This window comes from Diabrotica virgifera, chromosome 3 (genome assembly GCF_917563875.1).
Source record: "Diabrotica virgifera virgifera chromosome 3, PGI_DIABVI_V3a".
Taxonomy (NCBI): Eukaryota; Metazoa; Arthropoda; class Insecta; order Coleoptera; family Chrysomelidae; genus Diabrotica; species Diabrotica virgifera.
In genome coordinates, this window is record NC_065445.1 from 126,191,457 (window position 1) to 126,217,818 (window position 26,362).

General features: G+C 35.5%; 1 protein-coding gene across 1 annotated transcript in view; it reads right to left on the reverse strand.

Annotated features, from left to right (window-relative positions):
- Nucleotides 1-26,362, reverse strand: part of LOC126881301 (protein vestigial) — a 266,771-nt gene that overhangs the window by 102,076 nt on the left and 138,333 nt on the right. Inside the window, exon 3 of the mRNA XM_050645503.1 lies at nucleotides 11,037-11,204. Coding sequence (XP_050501460.1) covers nucleotides 11,037-11,204 — 168 coding nt within the window. The remainder of the gene's footprint in view (nucleotides 1-11,036; nucleotides 11,205-26,362) is intronic.

Here is a 26,362-nt window from a genome sequence, read left to right on the forward strand (position 1 = left end):
TCGAGCTTCTGTCAAATGTTGTATAATCCGTGTATAACATTAATATACACGGATTATACGAAATATGACAGAAGCTCGAAACAAATGACTGTGAATGAAAAGCCCTATTGAGTTGGTTTCAGACATATATCTTTCAGTTTTTCATTTTCTTTTTCAACGAGCAGACAGTTTTTATTCTTGTACTTTAATGCCATATTTTGACTTAAGTCGTTTTAACCAGCATATCCTGGCTTGAAAATTTCACGGCCCTCCGAGTTTTTCGTTGAATTGAACTGCTTTTTCACATAGAATCGGACCAGAAATAGGTTCTCCCTGAGATCTTTTCTGAGTAAATCAGTTATACCTACATATACAGCATCTAGAGTTGCAAGAGTTTGACTTGAATGTTTGAACTTGACTTGAGTTTGACTTAATTTCAAGTCAAACTCAAGTCAATCCTTCCGACAAATAATTTAAGTCAAGTCAAACTGGTCAATCGTACAGGTTTGAAAATTCAACTGTTTGTCAAACTAGTTTGAAAGAGTTTGAAAAATAATTTATTTCGTAGAGATATACTTTTTTGTTGAGATAGACATGTTAGTTGCCAATTAAGATAAGAAATTTAATAATACAATGAGTTACATATAAAAGTAACTTGATATAGGAAGCGATTATAGTCAAAACAGGGTAATAAATTTCTTAAAAATGATTGCTGTAAGCTTAGAATTGCTTGCAAGTTTCGTTTTATCGATATCACTGTTTTATATTCTTATTTGAGTGTTATTACTAGATTAAAACAAAGAATTCGTTGAATGGTTTTTTTATCATAACAAGTGTAATTTAGTCTACTTTAACAAAAATTTATGAAGGAACAACAAAATATAATATTTTTAATAGAGTAGGTTTAATGCATTTTTTGCCACTTTTCAATTTCGTTTTAAAGAATTAGTTCACTATTTGTCATTTTATAACGCTGTTCTTTATTTTTACATATTATGCACTTTGCAATTTTCATTGTTTTGAAATCACCTGCCGCAACATCAAATAAATCAGTATATTTATTTTTCTTAATTATTAATGCTGCTTCGACTACAGATTGTTTCTCTTAATTTTTGCAGTGGGAATACCTTAAAAATCAGACTCAATTTGTTCTGGTACTTTTCTGAGCCGAAAAATATCCAGGTTCAGATATTTTCTCACAAAGCACACTTCAAAACGAACGTAATAAACAAGCCAAACATAGACGTCTGAGTATGAACTACAAACTAATTTGCGGAGTAGGCGGATATCATAGGGGGGGATAGGGAAATCCCCCTCCCCCTCCCTCAAATCACTCAGACAAAAACTTTTGGATCTCAGATTTGTGTCAAACTTGGTGTATAGCTTCTGCTTAATTCTTCTTTTTTCTCTCAAAATACCATTTTAAGCGATTTTACAGTGATTTGTTATTCATTTAAACAAATTTGCATTTTTTATCGTAAAATATCAATAGAAAAAATATTGTTTTAATAGTAGGGACTCAAAAATTCATTATAACGCATTATATCAAGTTATTTTAATTAAAAACAAGTTTTTGATCCAATTTTTGACGGGACAAAAAATGAATTATACGAAATCATATTTTCAACAATTTCAGTCCTTACTCTTTTTGTCGAAAAGTTAAAAATGGCGGAGATATTGAGCAGAAACGGTTCTACTTTAAAATCAAGATGGCGGCTAACGTAAAGGCGGAATTCATTCGCGATTTTAAATTTACACTACTATTGACCCCCTAAAGATTAGAAAAATAGAATCTTGCTTGGGTAGTTTGGCATGCAAGATCAAATGCTAACCCGACTGGACTATATATAATTTTGACTCTGATATTATTGCATGTAACTTTTCCTGTATTGTAAAACTATATAAATCCTTCGAACCACTTAAAGTCCTGTGTTTTGGCTATGTGTGGGCAAATTTTCAGCCAAATCGAAGAACTTATATTATTTTGGGAATGGAGGAACATGTAAAAAACAGTATTTTAACGTTTTCTACACTAAAATTAGATCAAAAACTTAAACTTGTTATAATGCCTAATATTCACATTTTTGGGTCCCTTCTTTTAAAACCTTGTTTTTTCCATTGATATGTTACGATAAAAAAATGCAAATTTGTTTAAATAAACACCAAATCACTGAAAAATCGCTTAAAATGATGGTTTGAAATTTCTAGATCCGCCATTGGCGGAGTAGTATAGAGAATTGGAAATACAACACGTTGCCCAATATGATATTCAAACTTCAGACTGTTTGAAGAAGTTTGATTTCAAGTCAAACCTAAAGATATCGAAATCAAGTCAAAAAAAGTTTGGTTTTCAAGTCAAGTCAAGTTTGCTGAATAAAATCAAACTAGTTTGACTTGATGCATCTCTAACAGCATCATCTAAATCCATGTTTGAGGCAAGTTTCACCGCTTTACGACTTGTGGATCCTTTAGAAGAATCAAGCTGGGACATAAAGTTACTTTTATGCTTGTATTTTATAAAGTAACTTACCACCTTACCAACTTTTTATTCATTGGATAACTTGATTCAAGATTCACCTTCCTCTAACCGTTTATTCATGTCAAATTAATCTTTCATAGAAAGAACAAAACATTTACGTTAAAAGGCATTTTCAATCGAGTGTTTACGTGACAAGTTGGGAGTTCGGATAAGCGATCGTTCGGTTGATCGACGTTCGGATAATCGACGCTCTACTGTATTTATTTTAAGGCCAGATTTTTTATTAGGGTTTTTTGTGGTAGCTGAACATTAACACGCCATCAGAACCAATCCCCGGAGCACTTGGTGCTCAGGGTTACTGTTAAGGCACGCCATCTGGAGTTTTGTTGGTTTTTCGCACTAAATTGATGCAAATAGATTACTTGGGACTTTTGGCATCACTGAACACGAATACGTTATCAGAACCGATACCCGCAGCAGTGGGTGCCCAGCGTCACTGCTGAGGCAAGTCATCTTCTGGAATTGAAAGATTTTCGGCACTAAATTGATGCAAATATACTCGGGGTTTTTAAGGTCACTGCATAGCTTCACCCTGAGCATCAGGTGCTCCCAGGGTAGTTTCTGATGTCATATTCGTATTCAGCAACCACAAAAAACCCCGAGTAATCTGTTTGCATCAATTTATTGCCGAAAACAATCGAAAGCCAGAAGACGAAATGCTCAAGCAGTGATCCCGGGCACCAGGTGCTTAGGGTATCGGTTTTTATGACATTTTCGTATTCAGTGATCCCAAAGATCTCCATCTGCTTACATCCATTTAGTGCCGAAAACCCTCGAAACTTCAGATGGCGTGCCTTAGCAGTAACCCTGGGCACCAAGTGCTTCGCGGATCCAAAAGCCCCCAATTTTAACATGTTTATGTTTTAGATGCATTTTATAAACTGTAAATGTAATAAGTATTGTACATTTCCACTCATTTTTCCAATTCCAATGCGTCAAAGAAGAACTTATTTCTCTGTGCTCCAAGTACCACAATAGACTTCATGATCATTAAAGCATAGTGGTCACGAATATCCTAACACTCCTACATAACAGAAGATTAAAAGAGTAAACAGTATTGACCACAACACTAGAAATCAAATAGAATTTAAATAGTGTTGTACTTTTTTGGTATTCACCACTGGCCGAATACTGACTGTGTCATCTCTACTCACATGTATTTTTTATTGTTTTGTGTAAAATAGATCGCAATGAAATGGATGTCAAAAAAAATGAGAATCAAAAATATGTATGCATTGGTCCATCACTTAAATCACTTTTGCTTTCTATACGATCTATATGACACTGTTACATTGGTTATAGCGCGACTATGTTTCTTTCTTCATATTCAATAGATCATTCTTTATTTATGTCATTTCACTAACGTAATTACTTTCATAAATCCATCAGAAAGTAAAAATATTTCCAGGCATCTCTCTCGCTCTTTGGATACGTTGGTCTCGAGAGAGGGCTATAAGGCATAAATTACTCCAGGCAATGGCTACTTTTTCAGGTCTCTATCTTTCCTATAATTTTTTTGTTCAAGTTGCATTAGGCACATTACCAATTCGGTTTTCGACAACAACATGGCACAATCGAACAGGTTCATATACTAGTAAGAACCGCAAAAGATGCTCTCGAGAACAATAAATATTGTACAGCATGCTTCCCGGATGTCTCCAAAGCCTTCGACAAGGTCTGGCATAAAAGTTTAATATCAATACATAAGAGAAGACTGCTTCATCCAATCTGCATGCTCCTACAATCATCTGACCGGCAGATCGTTCCAAATAATATGTAGAGAGGCCCTCATTACTCTATCCCAAGGAAGTATCCCACAATGTACCTCCTGTTTACAGCAGACATACCAACTTCAGATTGTACAATTGCAACACATGCTGATGACACTGTCCTAATGGCCTGCCATGAAAATCCGACCCTAGCCTCTCAGATACTACAAAGAGTTAAAGTTAATAATAGCTCCAAGTCAACATAGATTACGTTCACACTAAGAAAGGGAATCAATCCAGCTATTACCTTTTTACCTTTAACAACACTCCACAGCCAATAAAAAGAAAAGTCAAATAAAGAAAAGTCCACCGTTTCAATCACTTTTACTTTCTATACAATGTATATACGACCCTGTTACATTGTTTAGAGCGCGACTATGTGTCTTTCTTCATATTCAATAAATCATTCTTTATTTATGTCATTTCACTAACGTAATTACTTTCATAAATCCATCAGAAAGTAAAAATATTTCCAGGCATCTCTCTCGCTCTTTGGATACGTTGGTCTCGAGAGATGGCTATCAGGCTTAAATTACTCCAGGCAGCGGCTACTTCTTCAGGTCTCTATCTTTCCTATAATTTTTTCTTCAAGTTGCTTTAATCACATTACCGCACCGCTTGTAATTTGTAATGTTTATAAAGTTCTCGGAACCCGGAACTCGTATAGTGATCGAGGTTTTGAGAATAAAAGGAGTCGGAGATCGTTCAGAAGGTAAAAGTACATGTGAACAGACTTTTGGTATTAATTACAACAAAGATTAATTGTGTGCTTTGGTTGATGAGACGAACTTGTTCTGCTATTTAATTGTACCATTTGAAACTATCATTTGTGGGATGCTACATTCATATTTTATACAGGGTGTTTCATTAATAATTGTCCATATAGTAACTGGAGAAACCTTAGCACAAAATACGAAGATTTAACCTAAAACACTTAAATAAAATGTGGTTCCTTACTGAGTTACAGGGTGTTTTATCTAAAAATTTAAAAACTATTTTTGCTCAGCATTTTAAAACTATTCGACGTATCCTTTTCATACTTGGCAGAAAGTGCGACTACTATACACCCTACTAAATTATGATAAACAAACGTTTCTAGCTACTACCAGAGGCGTACGACAGGGAATAGTGAATGGTTGACCCTTCTCAAATTCTACGCCACTGGCGAAATTGCTATTTTAGCGCAATTTTTAGATTCTCCAATATTTTCTACGTAAATAATATACTCTTTATTGGTAACGATAAAGTCATTAGTTTTCGAGATATTTGAAGTTAAATATGAAACGGCATAGTTATTTTGATGAATTTATGATTCATAATTTAAAAATTATTTGTACCCAGTACTTTAAAACTATTTGGCGTATCCTTATCATACTTGGCAGAAAGTGTAGGTACTGTACACTCTACTAAATTAAGATAAATAAACGTTTCTAGCTACTACCAGAGGCGTACGACAGGGTATAGTGGCTGATTGACCCTTCCCAGATTCTACGCCACTGACGAAATAGCTATTTTAGTGTATTTTTTTGATTTTCCAATACTTTTTATGTAAATAATATACTCTTCATTCGTAACGATAATATGATTAGTTTTAGAGATATTTGAAATTAAAAATGAAGCGACAAAATACATTAATCAAAATAACCGTGTCGTTTCATTTTTAACTTCAAAAGATCTCGAAAACTAATGACTTTATCGTTACGAATGAAGAATATATTATTTTCATAGAAAGTATTGGAGAATCCAAAAATTGAACTAAAATAGCAATTCCGCCAGTGGCGTAGAATTTAGAAAGGTTCAACCATTCACTTTCCCCAGTCGTACGCCTCTGGCAGTAGCCAGAAACGTTTGTTTAACATAATTTAGTAGTTTGTACAGTACCTATACTTCCTGCCAAGTATGAAAAGGATACGTCTAATAGTTTTAAAATGCTGAGCAAAAGTAGTTTTTAAATTTTTAGATAAAACACCCTGTAACTCAGTAAGGAACCACATTTTATTTAAGTGTTTTAGGTTAAATCTTCGTATTTTGTGCTAAGGTTTCTCCTGTTACTATATGGACAATTATTAATGAAACACCCTGTATAAGAACGAACATTTAATTTTTACAGCAAAATACTTGAATAACATTTCATCAGGGTACCTAATAAGATACACACTCCTTCTTATCACCTTCTGGTTAAGATCAATAATGATATTATTAAAGCTGAAGTTATTATAAATGAGTAAGTTATTATTAGAGCTCGGTTTTAAAATGCATTAAGTCAAACTAGTTTAAAGTACCCCGCACAAACCTTATGGAAATTAGGTCCCAGTGGATTTAGTTCATACTTTGGGAAAATACTCTTTGAAGCATCCTGATAAAATGTTCTCATGGGCACATCTCGATCGTAAGGAGGATTTTCAAGATATAGAGGCACAAACTCGGAAAATTATCAGATTTACCGGGTATTCCAATTCCCTGAGTTACTGGTTTTCTGGCAACATGTAGAAGTTTGGATTAAATAAAAGTACTAGTAGTCTAGGATTTTTTCCTGGCTATTCAATGGCGGCCTTTACTTTGACATTGACCTTCAAAGGACGTCATATTCTAGAGTTTCGAGGGTTTTCGGTATTAAATTAATGCAAATGAATTACTGGAAGGTTTTTTGAGGTCGCTAAACACGAATATGCCACTAGAATCGACTCCCGGAGCACCTGGTTTCCAAGGTCAATGAAAGGGGCTCCTGGAGTTTCGAGGGTCTTCGGTACTACATTAATGCAAACGGAGTAGTTATAGGTTTTTGGGTTTGCTAAACACGAATACGTGATCAGCACAGACACAGGAGCACCTGGTGCCTAAGGCACGTCATGCTTTGCAGATTCAAGAGCTTTTGATAGTAAATTAATGTACACTGATTACTCACAGGTTTTTGGGGCTGCTGAACGTGAATACGCCATCAGATCCGACTTACGGAGCACGTGGTGCCTAAGACAGGTCTTCTTCTGGCGTTTCAACAGGTTTCGGCATTAAATTGATGCAGATGGGTATTGGGTTTTTGGGGCTGCTAAACACAAATACGCTATCAGAACGAACACCGGGTACCTGGTGCCTAAGGCACGTCATCTTTTGGGGTTTCGAGAGTTTTCGGTACTAAATTGATGCAAGCGGATTACTCTTGTGTTTTTGGGGTTGATGAACACGAATATGACTTAGATAAAAGACTCTGGAGTATCTAGTGACCACGAAGAATAACACTATCAAAATAGAATATAGTAAATCGATCTTAAAATAAATGATGGAAAAACATTGTCAGATATAAATTGAGTTTATATTTATAAATAATTAAAACAATTGAATAACACAAAATAGTTATTTTAATAAAAATCTGCAAACAGCAAAAAAAACTTTTCGTTAATTTGTACGCTTTCTTTGCACAGCAACTCAGAAAACCTACGAGTACTCGGTGTGTACCAATCTGTTTGCATCAATTTAGTACCGTAAACTCTCGAAACTCCAGAAGATGACGTGCCTTAGGCGATAGGTGCTCCGGTGTCTGTTTTGATGGTGTATTCGTCTTCAGCGACTTCAAAAAGCCATGAGTAATCCATTCGTATCAATTTAATGCCGAAAACTCTCGAAACTGGAGAAGATGAATAACCTTAGGCACCAGGTGCTCCGTGGGTCGGATTTGATGGCGTATTAACGTTCAGCGACCCCAAAAATCCATGAGTAATCCGTTTTTATCAAGTTAATGCCGAAAACCCTCGAAACTCCAGAAGATGACGTGCCGTAGGCACAATGTGATTCGTGGGTCGGATCTGATAGTGTATGCATGTTCAGCAACCCCAAAAACCTAAGAGTAATCCATTTGATTCCTCCGAAACTCCAGAAGATAACCTGTCTTAGGCACCAGCTGCTCCTGCGTCTGTGCTGATCACGTTTTCGTGTTCAGCAACCCAAAAAACCTATAACTAATCCGTTTGCATTAAAGTAGTACCGAAGACCCTTGAAACTCCAGGATCCCCTTTCATTGAACTTGGAAACCAGGTGCTCCGGGAGTAGGTTCTGGTGGCATATTCATGTTTAGTGACCCCAAAAAGCCCTCCAGTAATTCATTTGCATCAATTAAATGCCGAAAACCATTGAAACTCTAGAAGATGACGTCCCTTGGAGTGGCCCTGGCCACCACGTGTTCCGAAGGTCAATTCTGATGGCATATTCGTGTTTAGCGATCCCAAAAATCCATGAGTAATCTGTTTACATCAAGTTAATGCCGAAAACCCTCGAAACTCTAGAAGATCACGCCCGTTTAAGGTCAAGGTCAAAGTAAAGGTCGCCATTATATAGCCAGGAAAAAATCCTAGACTACTAGTACTTTTCTTTGATCCAAATTTCTACATGTTGCCAGATAACCAGTAACTCAGGGAATTGGAATACCCAGTAAATCTTATAATTTTCCGAGTTTGTTCCTCTATATCTTGAAAATCCTCCATACGATCGAGTTGTGCCCATGAGAACTTTTCATCACAATGCTTCAAAGAGTATTTTCCCAAAGTATGAACTAAATCCACTGGGACCTAATTTCCATAAGGTTTGTGCGGGATTGCGGGATACTTTACTCAAAAAAACTTGACTTCAAACCAAATTTTTGTGTAAAAAAAACTATCTATCTGTCTATCTCTGTCTGTTCTGTCTCTTTTGGTCAGGCCACAGCATCTTCTCCAGGATTCCATATCAGTGGCCAGAATGCTCCTTTGGTGTATTTTTTGTTTATGATCCAAATTTCTGCTTCATAGATATGTCATAATACTTCGTACTATTGTTTTGTATGTCATTTTTGTTTGTTTTTTCTTTTATATTTTTTCCAGATACACTATGGAGTTGTCTTATACAAGATATTGTTTGCTCCAATTATTTTTTTTGTCTCTTCTTCTGTTGTTGCGTTTCCGACACTATAAAACCCAAATAATTTAAAATTCTTCGTTCCTTTTTATTTTTGTGTTTTCTTCTATTTCCAAATTGTGTATACATCTTCTACCGATATTTCTAAGTATTCCGTTTTCTTCATATTTTTGCAGGCCCACCTTTTCGTATTCCTGTTTTAGCTTTCTTGCCATGTTACTGATATCTTCCTCATCTTGAGCCATCACCACCTGGTCGTCTGCGAAACACAATGTGTAGAGACGTGTAGAGATGATCGTCTGTGATTGGTATTCTCACACACCTACATTTTGAGTTTCAAGCTGTCTGTGCTTGTTCTAAAATGTTTTAAATAGAGTTGGACCTTTAGTTGGACATTCCTGTTGAAGTCCTTTTGCTGTTTTGAAGTTGGCAACTATCTTGTTTTCGATCAGTTGGTTAGATGGTAGGGATGACGCTTATTCCCCTGTAGTTTTCGTGTTCTTTTCTATTTCCTTTCTTAAGTGTATATCGATATTATATAGGCTTCCCGCCATTGTTTGGGAACGTCATCTCCATTTATTGGTCTTTCCATGATTCGGCATATAATTTCTCTTAATTTCTGTATTATTCTTCTTTTAGTGGCTATTCGTTTCGAATATTGGCGATCATTCTGGCTATAATTATTTTATTAACTGATGCTTTAAATAGATTAGTTGTTGTTGTGGAGAACCATTTCCTCAGGTTCTTTAACCATGATATTCTTCTTCTCCCAATTCCTCGCTTTCCGAATACTTTACCTTGAAGGATTACCTTCAGTAATCTGTATTTAGTGCCGTTTCTCATTATGTGTCCAAGATATTCTAACTTTCCCCTTTTAATGGTATACATCACCTATCTTTCTTTGACCACTCTTCCTATACCATATATGATTAGCTCCGCCACAATATTCTTCCTGGTCCTCAAGCCTTATTGTTCTTTATGGAATTTATTGCTTGTTTCATTTCTTTTTCTGCTATGACTATTTAATAGAATTAGTAATTAGTAATAATTAGATGATGATACTTCCGAAACACTTCGAGAATATAGAAGATGTAGAATGTTCATTTTCAATGTACAAATTAATTTTAAGTGATCGAGGATATAGTTCTAAAACCGAAAATATTGAAGAGCATTTAGTTGTAGTTATTAATGATAAAACTTTAAGTGGTGAGTTTAGTTTTCATAATTCTTGGCAAATTTTCTCAAACAATGAGTCAGAATGAATTTTTTTGGAACTCCAAAACAAAATAAATTGGCAAAATAAATTGTTAAGCACTGAAATAGCAGTGAAGTTGTCTATGCCTATCTTGGTCTTTGATGACAAAAAATTTCTGAAAAGATATTGCTACGATACTACGATTAAACTTCTATAAACCATTACAGAAGGTCACAGGACACCAGACACATCGATCGTTTTGAGAGTATTCGCCCCAAAACTCATTTAACTATACTAAAATCACAATAAAGATGCACTAGAAATAAACAAACCAAGACACCTTAAATGTTACTAAGAGCACTCCCAAATCATGATTGACAATGTAAGTACATTGTAAATCCCAAATCATGATTTACAAAGTTTATACATTGTAAATTATTATTCGGGAGTGCTCCTCGTGCCTAACATTCAACGTGTCTTGATTTGTTGACTTCTAGTGCATCTTTATTGTGATTTTAGTATAAGTTTTAATTTAGGTACTTTTAAAATATCACTACCTAGATGCATAAAAATATTAACGCTTATTAGCATATTTGTGTTGATATTCATGTAAGTAAAGATTATAAAGACGAGCCGATTTTTAGTAATATTTTAACAAACTGTTACTTACCCTTGGTATGTGTTGAAGTCTTATCTAAGGCCCTAGAAAAATGTTCGTCTACTACGGAGGCTGCATCACCCTGGTAATGGGTAAACACCACGCAATTTGCAGAGACATATTGAGCCCTCGAACTACCCGCCTCTTGAGAGTCATCGTCATCCACACCTGGTTGTGGATCTAAAAAAAAATGAATAATAGTAAAAAAGTTTTAATTACATAGTTCAGTTTATCGTCAACTGACCATTAGAGATTATGGCTAAAGATCAATTTTAATATTGAAGTACCTAATACATTACATTACAATTATTAAAATAGAGATACATGTTTAGGTTTTGCACATTACGCAGAGGACGCGACGATATTCACATCTCGAAGTTAAAAAATACGTGATAATATACGTGTTAATATTATTCTACAGTTATAGCTGTTTCCTGAATTCTAATTTCCATAATTTTCTGTCGAAGTAATCGTCAGTTTTTAAATCCCTGGAAGTCCTCTATCTTCGACCTCTTCTCTCCTGGACCGTCTTCAGTGCCAGCGCCAGGCCCGACCAGAGGGGGGGGCAGGGGGGGCAAAATCCCCGGGGCCCGGGGCCCAAGGGGGCCCGGGCCCGGCCGTTAGCAAATTTAAAAAAATTCCTTTTATTAAAATATTTTACAACATTTGCTTGCGGTTTTAATTATGAAATTATTATAAGGAATATTATGCATTTGGAAAAGGCAATATGCAAGAAATGCAAAACAATTGAACAAGCTCGTGTCCCTTAATGTGACAAATCTTTTCCCCAACGTGTGCATTGCTCTTCGCATATTCCGTTGCCTACCAGTATCCGTTGCTCAGGCCGAGAGATCATTTAGTGTTTTGAGCCGAATTAAGAATTGTCTAAGATCTACTATGGGTCAACAACGATTATCTGATTTGGGACTGTTAAGCATAGAGTCGAAACTTGCAAAACTCTTGATTTCGACCACGTGATCCAAAACTTTGCGGATATGAAAGCAAGAAAAGTTATGTTGTAACTAACAGTTCTATTGTAAATAATTAAAAACAAAGTTTAATTGTTAAAACTGTTTTAATTTTCTTCCTTCCTGTGTCAATAGCATGAGTGTTCACTATTACATATCCCAGTTTATGAGATTTTTGGGAATTTTTGTTCAACTGGGTTTGGGGGGGGGGGGCCCGGCCGGGTCTTATCCCCGGGGCCCGGCCTGGCTCTGGGCGGCCCTGGCCGGCGCTAGGGTATAAGGTGCCCGCCTCCCGCCTGCAAAACTAGCACTGGCGCCCCCCCCCCCACACACACACATACACACAGATACTCGTACACTCGTACAACCCCAGCCTCAGGGACATTATGTGTGTTCTAATGGAACAGTGAAGTGAGACCCACAAGATCAAACCGGCCAGGACCTCGATTTTTGACCCTTCGCTTCGTTATCGAACGTATTCGCTTCGTATACTAAACAGATACGAAGCGAATACGTTCGATAACGAAGCGAAGGGTAAAACATCGAAGCCCAGACTGCGTAACCTGGAGTGGTACCTATCTGACCGCCCATAACCTGGAGTGGTATCTATCTGACCCCCAAGCTTTACCACCACCCCTCCTCATCGCAGTACATAACGAATGAGGAGGCTTTGTACTGAACGTTACCTTGGATGTCCTGGGTAATGGGACATCCTGTGTATTACTTTATGCTGTTATACCACCTGATTTTAGGGGTAGCTAGAAGAGCTTTTCTCCCCATTAATGGCTTGATTTTGAACTTGTGTTCTAAAAATGTGTGTTTCGGGCAACGAGGCACCGACTTAAGTCGGTGTCCCGCTATCCGCAAATATCCACGGAAAATAAAGTTCGGTTACAGTTTTATTGGGCCCATCATCTGACAAAACAACTTCACTTTGACTTTTTTAAGAAATTGGCTAAGAGAACTAAGATTGTTTTTTTTGTCATTTCTTCTTTTTCGGCTTTTCTTTTTCGATTTGTACCCCAGATATTTTTTTGAATCCACTGTTATTTTTAACTAATTAAAAATAATAACTTTATAACCTCAAGATTATGCTTCTGCAGTAATGTGAACCCGTAATTTGATAATAGTACTGAGTACTTAACAAATATAATTTTACATTAATTGAATACAACACTAGATTCTTTAACTGCAGAGTACAACTGACAAACTATTCTGTATTATAATCACATGAAATAATACCAAATCTAAAGAGCTCTAAACTAGATTTTTTGTAAAATGTTTATTTTAAATATTATGTTTTTTATGGGATTAATACTAAACTTGGTACCTATTAATAGGTACATAATACTTAAACTTAGACTTAGACAGGCGGCAAGAAAACGGTATCACAATCTTGTTTATTTTAATAGAAATCATTCATTTCCTCTCATAACTGCTGATACAAAACTAACAACTTGCAAGGAATTTGAAGAAAATAAACAAAGCATTCTCATTAAGAACAAAGTTGTTTGGTTGAAATATGATATCTTTGACGAATAAATTTTACTACTACCTAATAGTAAGAATTATAAATGCGGCATTGCATATTTTTGTATATTTTACATGTGTGATATGCAAAAATAAACAAACACAGATTAGGGTATTATGACGAATGTAAACCACATCTAAAAAATAAATTTTTCTATTTAAGTATTTTGCATAACACAAGCAGAAAAAAGCTCATTCTGGCGCCGACCAAACAGGGGCGCCCGCCTGCAGTGCATCCCTTGCAGGCCCGTTATCGCCGGCCCTGACCGTCTTGGTATAATTCCATTTCTTCTAGTGGACATAGTCCATTTTTTAGCTATCTATTTTTAGGAGAAATCCTTCTTGTGATTTTATTTGGGCTTCCAAGTATATGAACGATGCAGCTGATCTTATAGTTCCCATTTCAATTTGTAGGCTTTCTGGTTTTTACAATGAAACTAAGTAGTCTGTTTTCTGTATATTTATTATAAAGCTCTACTTGGTGTACTCCTTTTCCAGTTTCCTAAGCATACAGTCCACATAATTCGCGTTTTCGCTAGAATGGCTGTCGTGTGCGAAGTATATCCTGTAAAATATCACGTCTTCGATAGTGATGTTCATATTGAAGCACTTCTTTCTCCACGCTATGCGGAAGCCTTGCTTTATACACTTGCTAGTAGAAATGGTTCTAACTAATCTTTTGTCAGTCTTAATATTTGGCAACATATTTTTGTAAAGCCGTTGTACTGCTTTTATATATTTTTTGTTTATTCCTTACTTTTCCATCGCTACCTAGAGCACTAAAAGTGGTACTCTATCGTTTGCTTTTGTCAGATCTGTAAACGCTATAGGTACTAGTTAAAAGATTGTGGGGCTTATCGTTTCTCAATAACCTGCTTTAGAGCAAATATGCTGCCTATGCATGATCTTTCTGAACGAAAGCCATTTTGTTCTTCTACATATGTCATCTTTTTTTATCTATTTTAATTTTTCTTATTTTTTTATATTTTTATTATCCTCGACTGTCGAGAATTTATGACGTTCCGTCCTCTATTGTTTGAACAATTTTTACATATTATGCTAGTAACCATTGACAAATTGACATATTAAGCCTAGACTCGGCATAGGTACTCACCAAAAAAGCGTAACGCGGAAACAGCATGTAAACAGTCGATCGGTGGTCTATCTATCTCTTTTAACCAAGCGACTTTTAACATCTGCCTGACAAAGATGGCTATACCACTCAATCCTATGTCGGCGTTACACCTCGATGCATTGAGTGGCATATCCCTAGCCAAGTCTACCCTCTTTACATGTCTCTGCTAGTAACTCTTATATTACTCGTGGGCTGTGTTTTAGTAATCTGTTTGGCATACCTTGTAATCCACATGCTTTTCGACTTTTTAGAATTGTTATTTCATCTTCGACTTCCTGTGCTGTTATTTTATAGATAATTTTCGCCGTATTCCATTTCATATGTTATTTTGATGCTGTTCATGAATTATTGCTGATTTGTTCCTGTCAGATATTCCATATAAGTACAATATTCCTCCTATTAATGCTATTCTACAAGTTGTTTTTTGTTCTAACGATTTTTACCGTTTTCCATTATGCTTCTCTTGATCTTTTTGATTCTATATTCTTGTTAAGCCCTTCGCATCTACTTTTCCATGAGGTATATTTTGCTTTACTTTCTAAGTTTTTACTTCTCTGTTTAATCTTGCATTATGTCGTCTATCATTTGGGTCATTTTTTGCAGCCGCTTTTGATATTCTTGTTTCTGGTTGTGTTCTGCATTCTCAATCTCATAATAATAGATCCACCACAATGTTGATGAGTACCTATGCTATTTGTTCCTTGGGATCATGCCGATCCCTTCTTAAGCTGCATCATTGATTTTATTTATTATGTCTTGTAGCTACTATGGGCTGGACAGTAGATCAGGCTTGTTCATTTTTGCCTCAAATTTAATTTAGGTAGGTATAGTCCTGTCGCCAGAGGAGGTACAACGGCCTCCTTAATTCAGATGGACTTACCCAAGTTTTTTTATGTATTTTGACCCGTAGAACACGAATTTTTTGGGTAGCAGTTGATCCGGATGTCGATAAGTTTTCTATAAACAAAGAACTTGAGGAATTACATAACAGCGATTTTTCGCAAAACAAAACATTTTTTTGTATTTTTTGGGTGATTCTCAGCAAAAAATGATCTTACAAGTTTTTTCGTAGGATGCATAGTTTTAGAGATAAACGTGGTTGAACTTTCAAAAAATCAAAAAACTGCAATTTTTGAACCCAAATAACTTTTGATTAAAAATAAAATAGCAATTCTGCTGACTGCATTTGAAAGCTCAAGTCAAATTCTATCGGTTTTGATTATTTTCATTGCTAAAAATTAAGTTTTTATTTGTTAAACAAAGCCATAAACACAGAGTGTTTCCCGTGCCCAATGCATGCGTTTTAATGTACATAATCTACGTAGAAATTGTCTGTATGCGTGCCTACTAGTTCAATTTCAAATGGGAAATGCATTGAAAACATCATTCAATCACTATGTGTTTATAGCTTTGTTTAACAATAAAAAAATTAATTTTTAGCAATGAAAGTAATCAAAACCGATAGAATTTGGCTTGAGCTTTCAAATGCGGTAAGCAGAATTGCTATTTTATTTTTCAATCAAAAGTTATTCGGGTTCAAAAATTGCAATTTTTCGATTTTTTGAAAGTTCAACCGCGTTTATGTCGAAAACTCTGCATCCTACGAAAAAACTTGTAAAAACATTTTTTGCTTAGAATGACCCAAAAAAAATACAAAACAATGTTTTGTTTTGCGAAAAATTGCTGTTATGTGATTCCTCAAGTTCTTTGTTTATAACAATCTTATCGACATCCGGATCGATGTTACCCAAAAAATTCGTGTTCTACGGGTCAAAATACATAAAGAAAACTTGGGTCTTCTTCTTTACGTGCCATCTCCGCGACGGAGGTTGGCAATCATCATGGCTATTCTGATCTTAGATGCTGCTGCTCTAAACAGTTCGGTTGATGTGCAATGTGCATCCGTACCATTCCCTCAAGTTACGCAACCACGAAATTCGTCTTGGATAAGTCCAATCTAATCCAGTCGAAAAACTTGGGTAAGTCCATCTGAATTAAGGAGGCCGTTGTACCCCCACTGGCGACAGGACTAGTATATAAAAACGATGTTAAGTCATTGTGCAGTTCATAAAATTATTGTATTTATGAAAATTGTTTTCTACTGATTTTAGTTGTGCTGGTTAGTTGTCAATTTTCAAATTATTTGAACATATATGTACGTATACAGTGATGAGCGTACTAATAACCGGCAAAATAACGCAAAAGATAGAATACATAATACATTGCGAAACAAAAGAGATGAAACTACTGGAGGTGAAAATGATCATTATAAACGTTTAAATTAACATTTCATTACATAGTTTCCCACCTTTAGATGCCTGTGACAGAATAGGTTCTGAATATTGTACTTCATAAAGAAAGTTTATTGGTAATCAGCAATTTCAGAAATCCCCTATAATATAAAATTTTTAACAAAAATGGGTTTTTAAAATAAAATTTGCGAATTTTTTTCGGTCATATTAGATCCGCCAATTTGTTTTAAAAAGAAATAATGTCAGAAAAAGATAAAAACAGTTTTTGTTTTTATTTGTTTCAGAGTTATGCCAAAATCTCCATATAACTATTTCAGCATCTATTCATCCTCAGTGAAGCTATGCAGTCACAGCTCTGAAACAAATATCAACAATCCTACCTATTTAAGGAAAAACATCGCGATGCAATGTTTCCACCTTTTGAGACGCAAAACAGCGACATCTCTCGTAATACAAGGAAGACAAAAAGACCTAGATACAAAATTTGCTACTTATATACAATTAGGATAATTGAAATAAAAATAATAAACAATATTTTAAATCCAAGACTTTTCGTTAAGAAACTGCTTTCTGGCTGCATCCTGTATCTCCGGCTTTAAAAATATATAAGCACAAGAGACGACGAGTATAGGAGAAAGCAAATAAAGGACACTTTGGCCACGTATTTACCTTCTTTTCTTCTAAGAAAGGGACCGAAAAACAGTTTCAGGTACTCAAATCTGAGTAAAGATGAGAAAGATAAAGGCAGTGTTTGTTTTTATTTGACTCATAGTTAGACCATCATCTCCATATAGCTATTTCATCATCTGTGCATCTTCAGTGAAGCTATGCAGTCACAGCTCTGAAACAAATATCAACAATCCTGCCTATTTAAGGAAAAACATCGCGATGCAATGTTTCCACCTTTTGAGACGCAAAACAGCGACCTCTCTCGTAATACAAGGAAGACAAAAAGCCCTAGATACAAAATTTGCTACTTATATACAATTAGAATAATTGAAATAAAAATAATAAACAATATTTTAAATCCAAGACTTCTCGTTAAAAAACTGCTTTGTGGCTGCATCCTGTATCTCCTGCTTTTACAATATATAAGCACAAGACACGACGAATACAGAAGAAAGCAAATAAAGGACACTTTGGCCACGTATTTACCTTCTTTTCGTCTAGGAAATGGACCGAAAGACAGTTTCAGGTACTCAAATCTGAGTAAAGATGAAAAAGATAAAGGCAGTTTTTGTTTTTATTTGACTCAGAGTTGGACCACCATCTCCATATAGCTATTTCAGCATCTATGCATCCTCAGTGAAGCTATGCAGTCACAACTCTGAAACAGATATCAACAATCCTGCCTATTTATTTTGAGACGCAAAACAGCGACATCCCTCTCTCTCTCTCTCAAATAATGTTAGATTTGTAATCAGCGACCTTAAACTACAAAATTTGACAAACATTTGCATTTTGATTGATATTTTCAATTTCTTTTCGCCATGTTGGATCCGCTATTTTGTTATTCAGAAAAAAATGTCAGATTCGTAATCAGCGATGATAAAAACCCTTAAGAATGAAAGTAATTTCGAAGTGTATAAACAATATACGCTTTTAAAAGTTCATGACCACGTTTTCGGCATTTGGAACCACAGTTGATGGCGTATTCGTGTTCGGTGACTCCAAAAACCACCAAGTGATCTATTTGCATCAATTTAGTGCCGACCTCCCTCAAACCTCGAGATGACGTGCACTGATTCTGGGCACAAGACTTCGGAGGTTAATATGCGTATTTTGACATATGTGTGAACTTTTGGATGCACTTTATACACTTTAAAATGCAATTATGCATTTCCATCCATTTTTCTATAGCAGAGGTACATGTACATACCACTTACATATCATTATTGGCGGTGGTACACAAAACACAGAAAAAATTAAAATAGTTGTAGGTACTTAGTAAGTATTGATAATACAATTTAAAAATATAGGTGGTACGAAAAATAATAAAAATAACTGTAGGTGGTACATCGCTCAAAAAGGTTGGGAACCGCTGTCTATAAGTAGTATACTTTTCCCTGACATCATCCTGAACACAATTCAAAAAGTTGTAGGTCTCTAGATGCTGTACTTAATAAAAATCGATTTATTCCGGTGTTTTTAGTGCTAAATGCCCTGGTCTATTGGTACATACTGTCGTAATGAAAAGTAAAATTTAGCTATATTTTATTTTGTGTTTTATTGGGATGTTCTTTTTGAAGTTGTTCTTAATACAGTCTACTTGTAATAATTATTCCCGCAACACTAACCATATTATCCTAATATAGGTAAATTGTGTTTACTTTTTCCGGTAAATTAATTATTTAGATTCTACTTTTACAATATCTAATTATAAATCACATAGTAGGCAGGGCCTATTTTACCACTAGGCCCATGAGGCCCCTGCCTCGGGCCCGCATTTTAATGGGGCCCGAAAACATCACTAAAAAAAAAATTTTATTGAAAAAAAAATAAATTTTCAAAATTATTGCATTTTACGAACAGGAAATGATAAATGATAACACATTAGGTTAGAGTGATATTCATAAACCATAAGTCCATAAACCATCATAAAACTGCAATAAGAGTAGGTATAATAGATTGCCTTGTCGGCACCAATAACAATAAGCAAAATTTATACACCACTCCGAAGGAATAACAAGAGGTAGGATTAAAAAGAGCTATCGTCACGTATTGTCATATTTATTTAAATTGCAGTTTAAATGTAATATTTAGTTTGATGTTTAATGCCGTTTTATGCAAAGATAAGATATTGTTTGCTTGTATGTATTAGTTTTCAGTCCTGTGCTTTTGAAGTTAGTTCAACTAATCTATTCATTAATCATTAGTCGTTTTATTAACTTTCTTTAAACACTTATTTTTCTTATCTAAGTAATCGTTTCGTTATTATCATGAGTTACAATCATTTAAGTGACAGTGAAAACCGAAAAAAGCAAAAATTAAGAGAACAGAAACGGCAGACACAAAAAGATGCAATATTATCTTATTTTACACCTCAAACCAGTGCGCAAAAAGGAAGTTCGTCCTCCCATTATGGTCTTCTTCTTCTTGTTCTATGGCACTACAACCCAAATTGAGCCTTGGTCTCTTTTATTTTTTGTCTCCACACTTTTTTATCTGTAGCTGCTCTTATCCATACATGGACTTCTAAAAATGCATGTACATCGCTAGTTACTGTGTCTTCCAGCACTTTCTAGGTTTTCCAACCTGTCTCTTTCCCTGCATCCTAGCGTTCATTGCTTTTTTGGTAGCCTATCCTCTCCCATTCTAATCACATATCCAGTCCATTGCAATCTTTGTATTCTAATGAAGTCTGACAGGGGTGTTTCCTTATAAAGTTGATAAAGCTCGTTTTTGTATCGAATTGTGAAGATTCCGTTTTCCCTCACAGGTCCTAGTATTCTCCTCAGTACTTTCCTTTCGAATGTGTCGAGTTTGTTTTTGGATGTTTCTTTCAGGACACATACTTCACTGCCATAGCATGCTATTAGTGGAATTAAGGTTTTATAGATTCTCATCTTTGTATTTCGGTAGATACTTTTAGATCGAAATATATTGGAGAGGACTAAATAAGCTCTGTGTGCCTGCAGTATTATTTTCCGTATTTCTCCATCTTCTGATCTGTCGGCATATATTTCTACTCCCAGCATAATATTAATATCATCGGCATAAGAGGCCAGTTAACGGTTCTGTTGGTCAGAAGGTTTTCTCGTCCAGTTTGCATTTGCCTAACCGCATACTCCAGTGCCAGGTTAAACAATGTTGGGCTCAGCCCATCTCCTTGCTTCAATCCCTGCGAGACTTTGAACAAGTCTCTCCGGTGGTTTTGTACTCGTACACATGCCTGACTTTCATACATTGTGGCTTTAATGAGTCTAATTAGCTTGTGTGGTATTGCCAATTCACCCAATATATGAACAGCTTATTTCAGAAAGGGACTTAAGTCAGTCTTTTGTTATTTTTTGTTAAGAGTGGATTCATTCACTATGATGGTAGACATATAGTTTACTGTAGAAAGGAACCAGGTTAAATATATTATAATAATAGACAAATCGTATGGCGTACTTTTCGTTTACTACAGAAGAGCAGTTTATATCCAGACATATACATATACATATCTCGAAAGTTAGTTAACATGACTCGAGTCCCTTTCTGAAATAAGCTGTTCATATAGTATAGTCTGTTCCTTTTGACTGAGTCGTATGCCTGTTTGAAGTCTACAAACATGTTGTGAACATGAATTCCGTGTCCCATGATTTGCTCAAGACCTCTTTACTGTAAATATTTGATTCATTGTCGATCTTCCCCGTCGGAAGCCCGTCTGATACTCTCCAATTAATATTTTCTACTAGTGGTTGGAGCCGCTGGTTTATAAATATATTTACGTGAGGACTTTATAATAATATGCTGTACATAGTAGAGAAAATCCACGGTAGTTTTTGCACTTTAAACAATTCAACAATGTTAAATATAAATTTTATTTATTGTTAATACAAATTTAAATTTCTGGTGCAACTATATTTCTATTAAATAATTAATATATTTAAAAAATTATTATTATTACTATTAAATTTTTGTTAGGGGCCCGAAAATTATGTAGTGCCTCGGGCCTGATTTAAAGTAAAATAGGCTCTGATAGTAGGTATTATTCAATGAGTTACAGAGAAGTGCCATCCTAACCAGCAGCGGGTGAATTTCGCAACTGATATTTTGAATGAAAAACTACCCGGTGCGCGGCGCGCTCGCCTCTCCACCAGTCGCTGAACGAGGTTGAATTAAATATCTCGAGCAAGTTTTTCTGCTGACATATTTCGTCTTAACTAATTACTAAGGTGGAATGCGTTTATCAGATGAATCTGCCCGAAATTAAAAGAAGTAATCTTGAATTTTCACTTAGAGAGGATTGTTGACAAGCTAATTGTTATCTGATGGTAATTAGGGTGTATTAGTGTCGGTTTAATTTAAATAAAATCATGTATTATAGGTACGATTCTTATAGGATGAAGGGTGATCAACATTTTATTAATTTAAAGAATAATGTAAGTAGATATTTACTGCTACAACTTAAAAAATCTTAATATTAATATTATACAGTGATTAGCGCACTAATAACCGGCAAAATAACGCAAAAGATGAAAAGATGGAAAACATAATACATTTTGAAATAAAAAGAGATGCAACTAGTAGAGGTGGAAATTATTGATATAAACGTATAAATTAATATTATATTACATAGTTTCCCACCTTTTTAACGTCTCTAACAGAAGAATTTTTTAAAATACTTCTCCGATACTGTGGCAGTTGTCATACTTTCTCCGATAGGTCTAAAAGTGGGAAACTATGTAATGTAATGTTAATTTATACGTTTATATCGATAATTTCCACCTCTACGAGTTTTATCTCTTTTTACTTCACAATACCTATATCTAGGAGTAGCCAGGCTCCTTGATAGTCCGAGCCATTTTTCAAAATTTGAAATTTTTCGCTAGCCGCAATTAAACAATTATTTAAAAAGTGTAAAAAAGGTATTAAATTTTTTTCTCAGTGTTCGGATTTCATGAATTTTAAAGTGAAATAAAATGGTTCACATATTTGTTTAAAATATAAAAATAATTCTACAAGCCTCCTCCTCTATCTGTTCTCCTTCGTAAGGATGTACTGGCGTCATGTAACTCGTTTGCGTTTGACTATTTATATCCAATCCTCTCTCTCTTGTGCGTGTTGTTTTGCTTCGGAGAACGAGTAACCAGTCATGTCCCTTATTTGGTCCGACCATCGTAATGCAGATCTTCCTCTGGATCTTCTGCCCTCTACGTTGCCTTCAACTATCGTTCGTTCCATGCCTTCTCTTCTTCTAGTTATATGTCCAAAATATCTCAGTATATTTTGGTTGATAGTTGTGCTGAGTCTAGTTTTTATGTTAAGTTCGGCTAATATTAAATTATTTGTGCGATGTGCGGTCCATGGTATGCGCAACATTCTCCGGTAGATCCACATTTCAAATGCCATTATACGTTTTGAATCTGCTTTTTTTAAGGTACAAGTCTCTGAAACGTAGGTGGCGATAGGAAATATTAACGCTCGAACAAGGCGTAATTTTGTGTTTTTTGTAATGTCAGTATTCTTCCATATTTTTTTGAGTTTGGCTGTTGCCGATCTGGCCATTATGATGCGCCTACCGATCTCGTCTTCGCATCCTCCACTGTTAGTAATAACGGAGCCTAAGTAATTAAATTGTCTGACCACTTCGTAACCTGCCGGGTGAAGTTAAGTTCGCTCCGCTTCGTTCAGGTATATTTTAGAAGGGTACGAATTGGCTCCCGCATGAATGCGGGTAGGCTCTCATATAATCGCAGAAACATTAGACATTGTTGCCAAATCGTGTAATATTTATACTGCTTAGGAAATTTACATAGTGATATCGACTTTTTATAGGAAAATTATACTTTTAGACAAATACTTTTAGAGTTTGTTTTAGTTCAACATTGGCATATGTGGCAATTTTAACACAAATTATCGATGTCGGCCGGTATGCGCTCGACCGTTTTGCGCTCTTACCTGAAATCGGCCGGTTTGCGCTCTACACTCTAATACCCGAAAGTTAAGTTAGGACCGAAGGGTTAGGTCTTCCTCATTTCCCATAGATATTTCTAGGAAGGTACCTGTTTCTAACAAAAAGAGAAAATTTGAAAGAAGTGACAACGCTGGGTGATATTTTCGACATGTTTAGGTAAAATAAATTTTGTCTATGGGAGCCAATTCGGACTCTACCTTTTTTAGTTCAGGTAAAATTCTTACCATTGGGAGCGAACTCGACCCCGTCCAACCTGCCAAATCTCTTCTCTCCGGTTGGTTGTTTCTGATTCTATCGATGATCATTACTTTGGTTTTCTGTATATTTATTTTCAAACCATATTCTGTACTCACCGTTCCTAGCCTATTCATAATTTCTTCCAGTTGTTCTGGTGAAGACGCCAATATAACAGTGTCATCAGCATAACGTAGGTTTTTTATTTTTCTTCCTCCTATCGTTGCTCCACCTTGCCAATTCTCAAAAACTTGACGCATAATGTGTTCACTATATATATAGAATAGAATGGGGGATATTATACATCCCTGTCGCACTCCAGATTTTAATTTGAAGTTTTTCGAAACCTACAAGCAGCCCTTACTAATTCAGGATAGCCCGTACTTCGATTCTTAATTATTCTTCCATCTTTTCCTGGGACGGCCTACCGATCTACGACCGTCTACCGTCTCTCAAAAACACTGTTTTTAACACTATGTCTTCTTCTGACCTTACCACTTTACCACATGAACTTTACCAAATATAATTCTAAGAACTTTCTTTTCAAATACCGGCAGCTTCTTTATTTCTGCTTATGTAGAGTAGAGTCCATGTTTCACTTCCATATGTAACAATTGGGCGAGTCTCTTTAGCAGCTTAGATCTTAATAATGACGATAGGGAGTATAATGCTCTATTCCACGCAGCTAATACAGTCGAACCCGCTTATTAGAATAGCCTTCGTGCCAAGCAAAAATATTCCTATAACCGGGATATTCTAATAACCGATCAGTGGTGGCTAGCAGAAATAAATGTACCGAATATACGTCATAATAGTACAACACACTTTGTACATGTACATACTGTATGATCATGTACATAGTATGTATGTACATGTACATACATACGTTATGTACATATATTATGTACATGGTTTTATATCTTTTTATGTCAATAATACAGTACCTAGTGTAACTATTACTTATTTTATTAAAACACCAAACTACATTATCTGTGCATGCATACCTACAAAAATAAGTATGAAATTTATGCAATACGTATATATTATTTTCTTATTAACATACATACAACAGACTTACTTTTTTTCTGGAAAAATAATCGGTAATCTGAGACTATTTGTTTTGTTACATAAGATATTAGTCACTTGTTGCTCTAAAATATAATAAATAAAAAATTGACATTGGTTTTACCCTCCAGAAAATTTCAGCGGTTATTATATTACAAGCGGTTATTTATGACTTCCAACTGTTAAAAATCTAAACAGACAACGACGTGGGTGGTGGGTGAGCAATAAGAATATTTACACAATTGAAAAAGTAGGTAGGTACCTACTTTACGATCGGTAAATGTTTGGCGGAAGGTAGAATTGGTACCAATAATAAAGTAAGAAATAACAAAAATAATTATCGACAGGTCCTATAAACCAGAAAACATAAATTTGTCGGAAATTGTACGTAAAAAGTTTTTGGTAACTTAGAAATATTAGATAAAGCGGTATTCTTTTACTAAAACGTATTACTATAAATGGTTAAATTTATTAGTAGTAAATGGAAATGTTCCGGGATCTCAAAATTCTATTCCTTAAACCGGGATATTCCTATAAGCGGTACTCTAATAAGCGACTGTATATATGCAATTGTCATCTGTGATCACCACCCCAAGATATTTAAACTATTTTACTACTTCGAAGTTGTGGTCATTAATAGTTATGTTCTTCCTAACTTTTGGTCTTAGATTTTTGGATACTAGCACATATTTCGTCTTCTAAAATGAATAACCATTTTCAATTTCGTTGCAAAACGAAAATACAGCCGAACCATATTCCAGTCCAATCAGAGAGTGCTGCAAGCACCTCTACCGGTTTCGAAACTTATTAGTCTCTCATCAGGAGGCACATATGCTGCTCTCCCTGATCCAACCAAAACAAACCCCAGCGTGCAGTCCCGAATTGCAACGAACGAAATGGCATAGATGCCCTAGCGGCAACTGCTAGCAAAAGACTAAGTTTTCACTCTAATGGCATATAGCATATCCCACCAGAATGAAAACAATGGGAACCTTCTCTGGTAACACCTCCGAGGCTTCTACAATTTGCAAGCCATACGGATGCTGAGACTAAGGAAGATGAGGGAATTCTACAATTTACAATTCACGTCCCATCTGCTCAGCGTGGTAAAGTTCCAACGAGACTGGTTCCCTTCATACTCCACACAGAGTAAATGTAAATCAAAAATGAATAACCATTTTCAATTTCAGGGGTTTGTTTTGGTTGGATCAGGGAGAGCAGCATATGTGCCTCCTGATGAGAGACTAATAAGTTTCGAAACCGGTAGAGGTGCTTGCAGCACTCTCTGATTGGACTGGAATATGGTTCGGCTGTATTTTCGTTTTGCAACGAAATTGAAAATGGTTATTCATTTTTGATTTACATTTACTCTGTATGGAGTATGAAGGGAACTAGTCTCGTTGGAACTTTACCGCGCTGAGCAGATGGGACGTGAATTGTAAATTGTAGAATTCCCTCATCTTCCTCAGTCTCAGCATCCGTATGGCTTGCAAATTGTAGAAGCCTCGGAGGTGTTACCAGAGAAGGTTCCC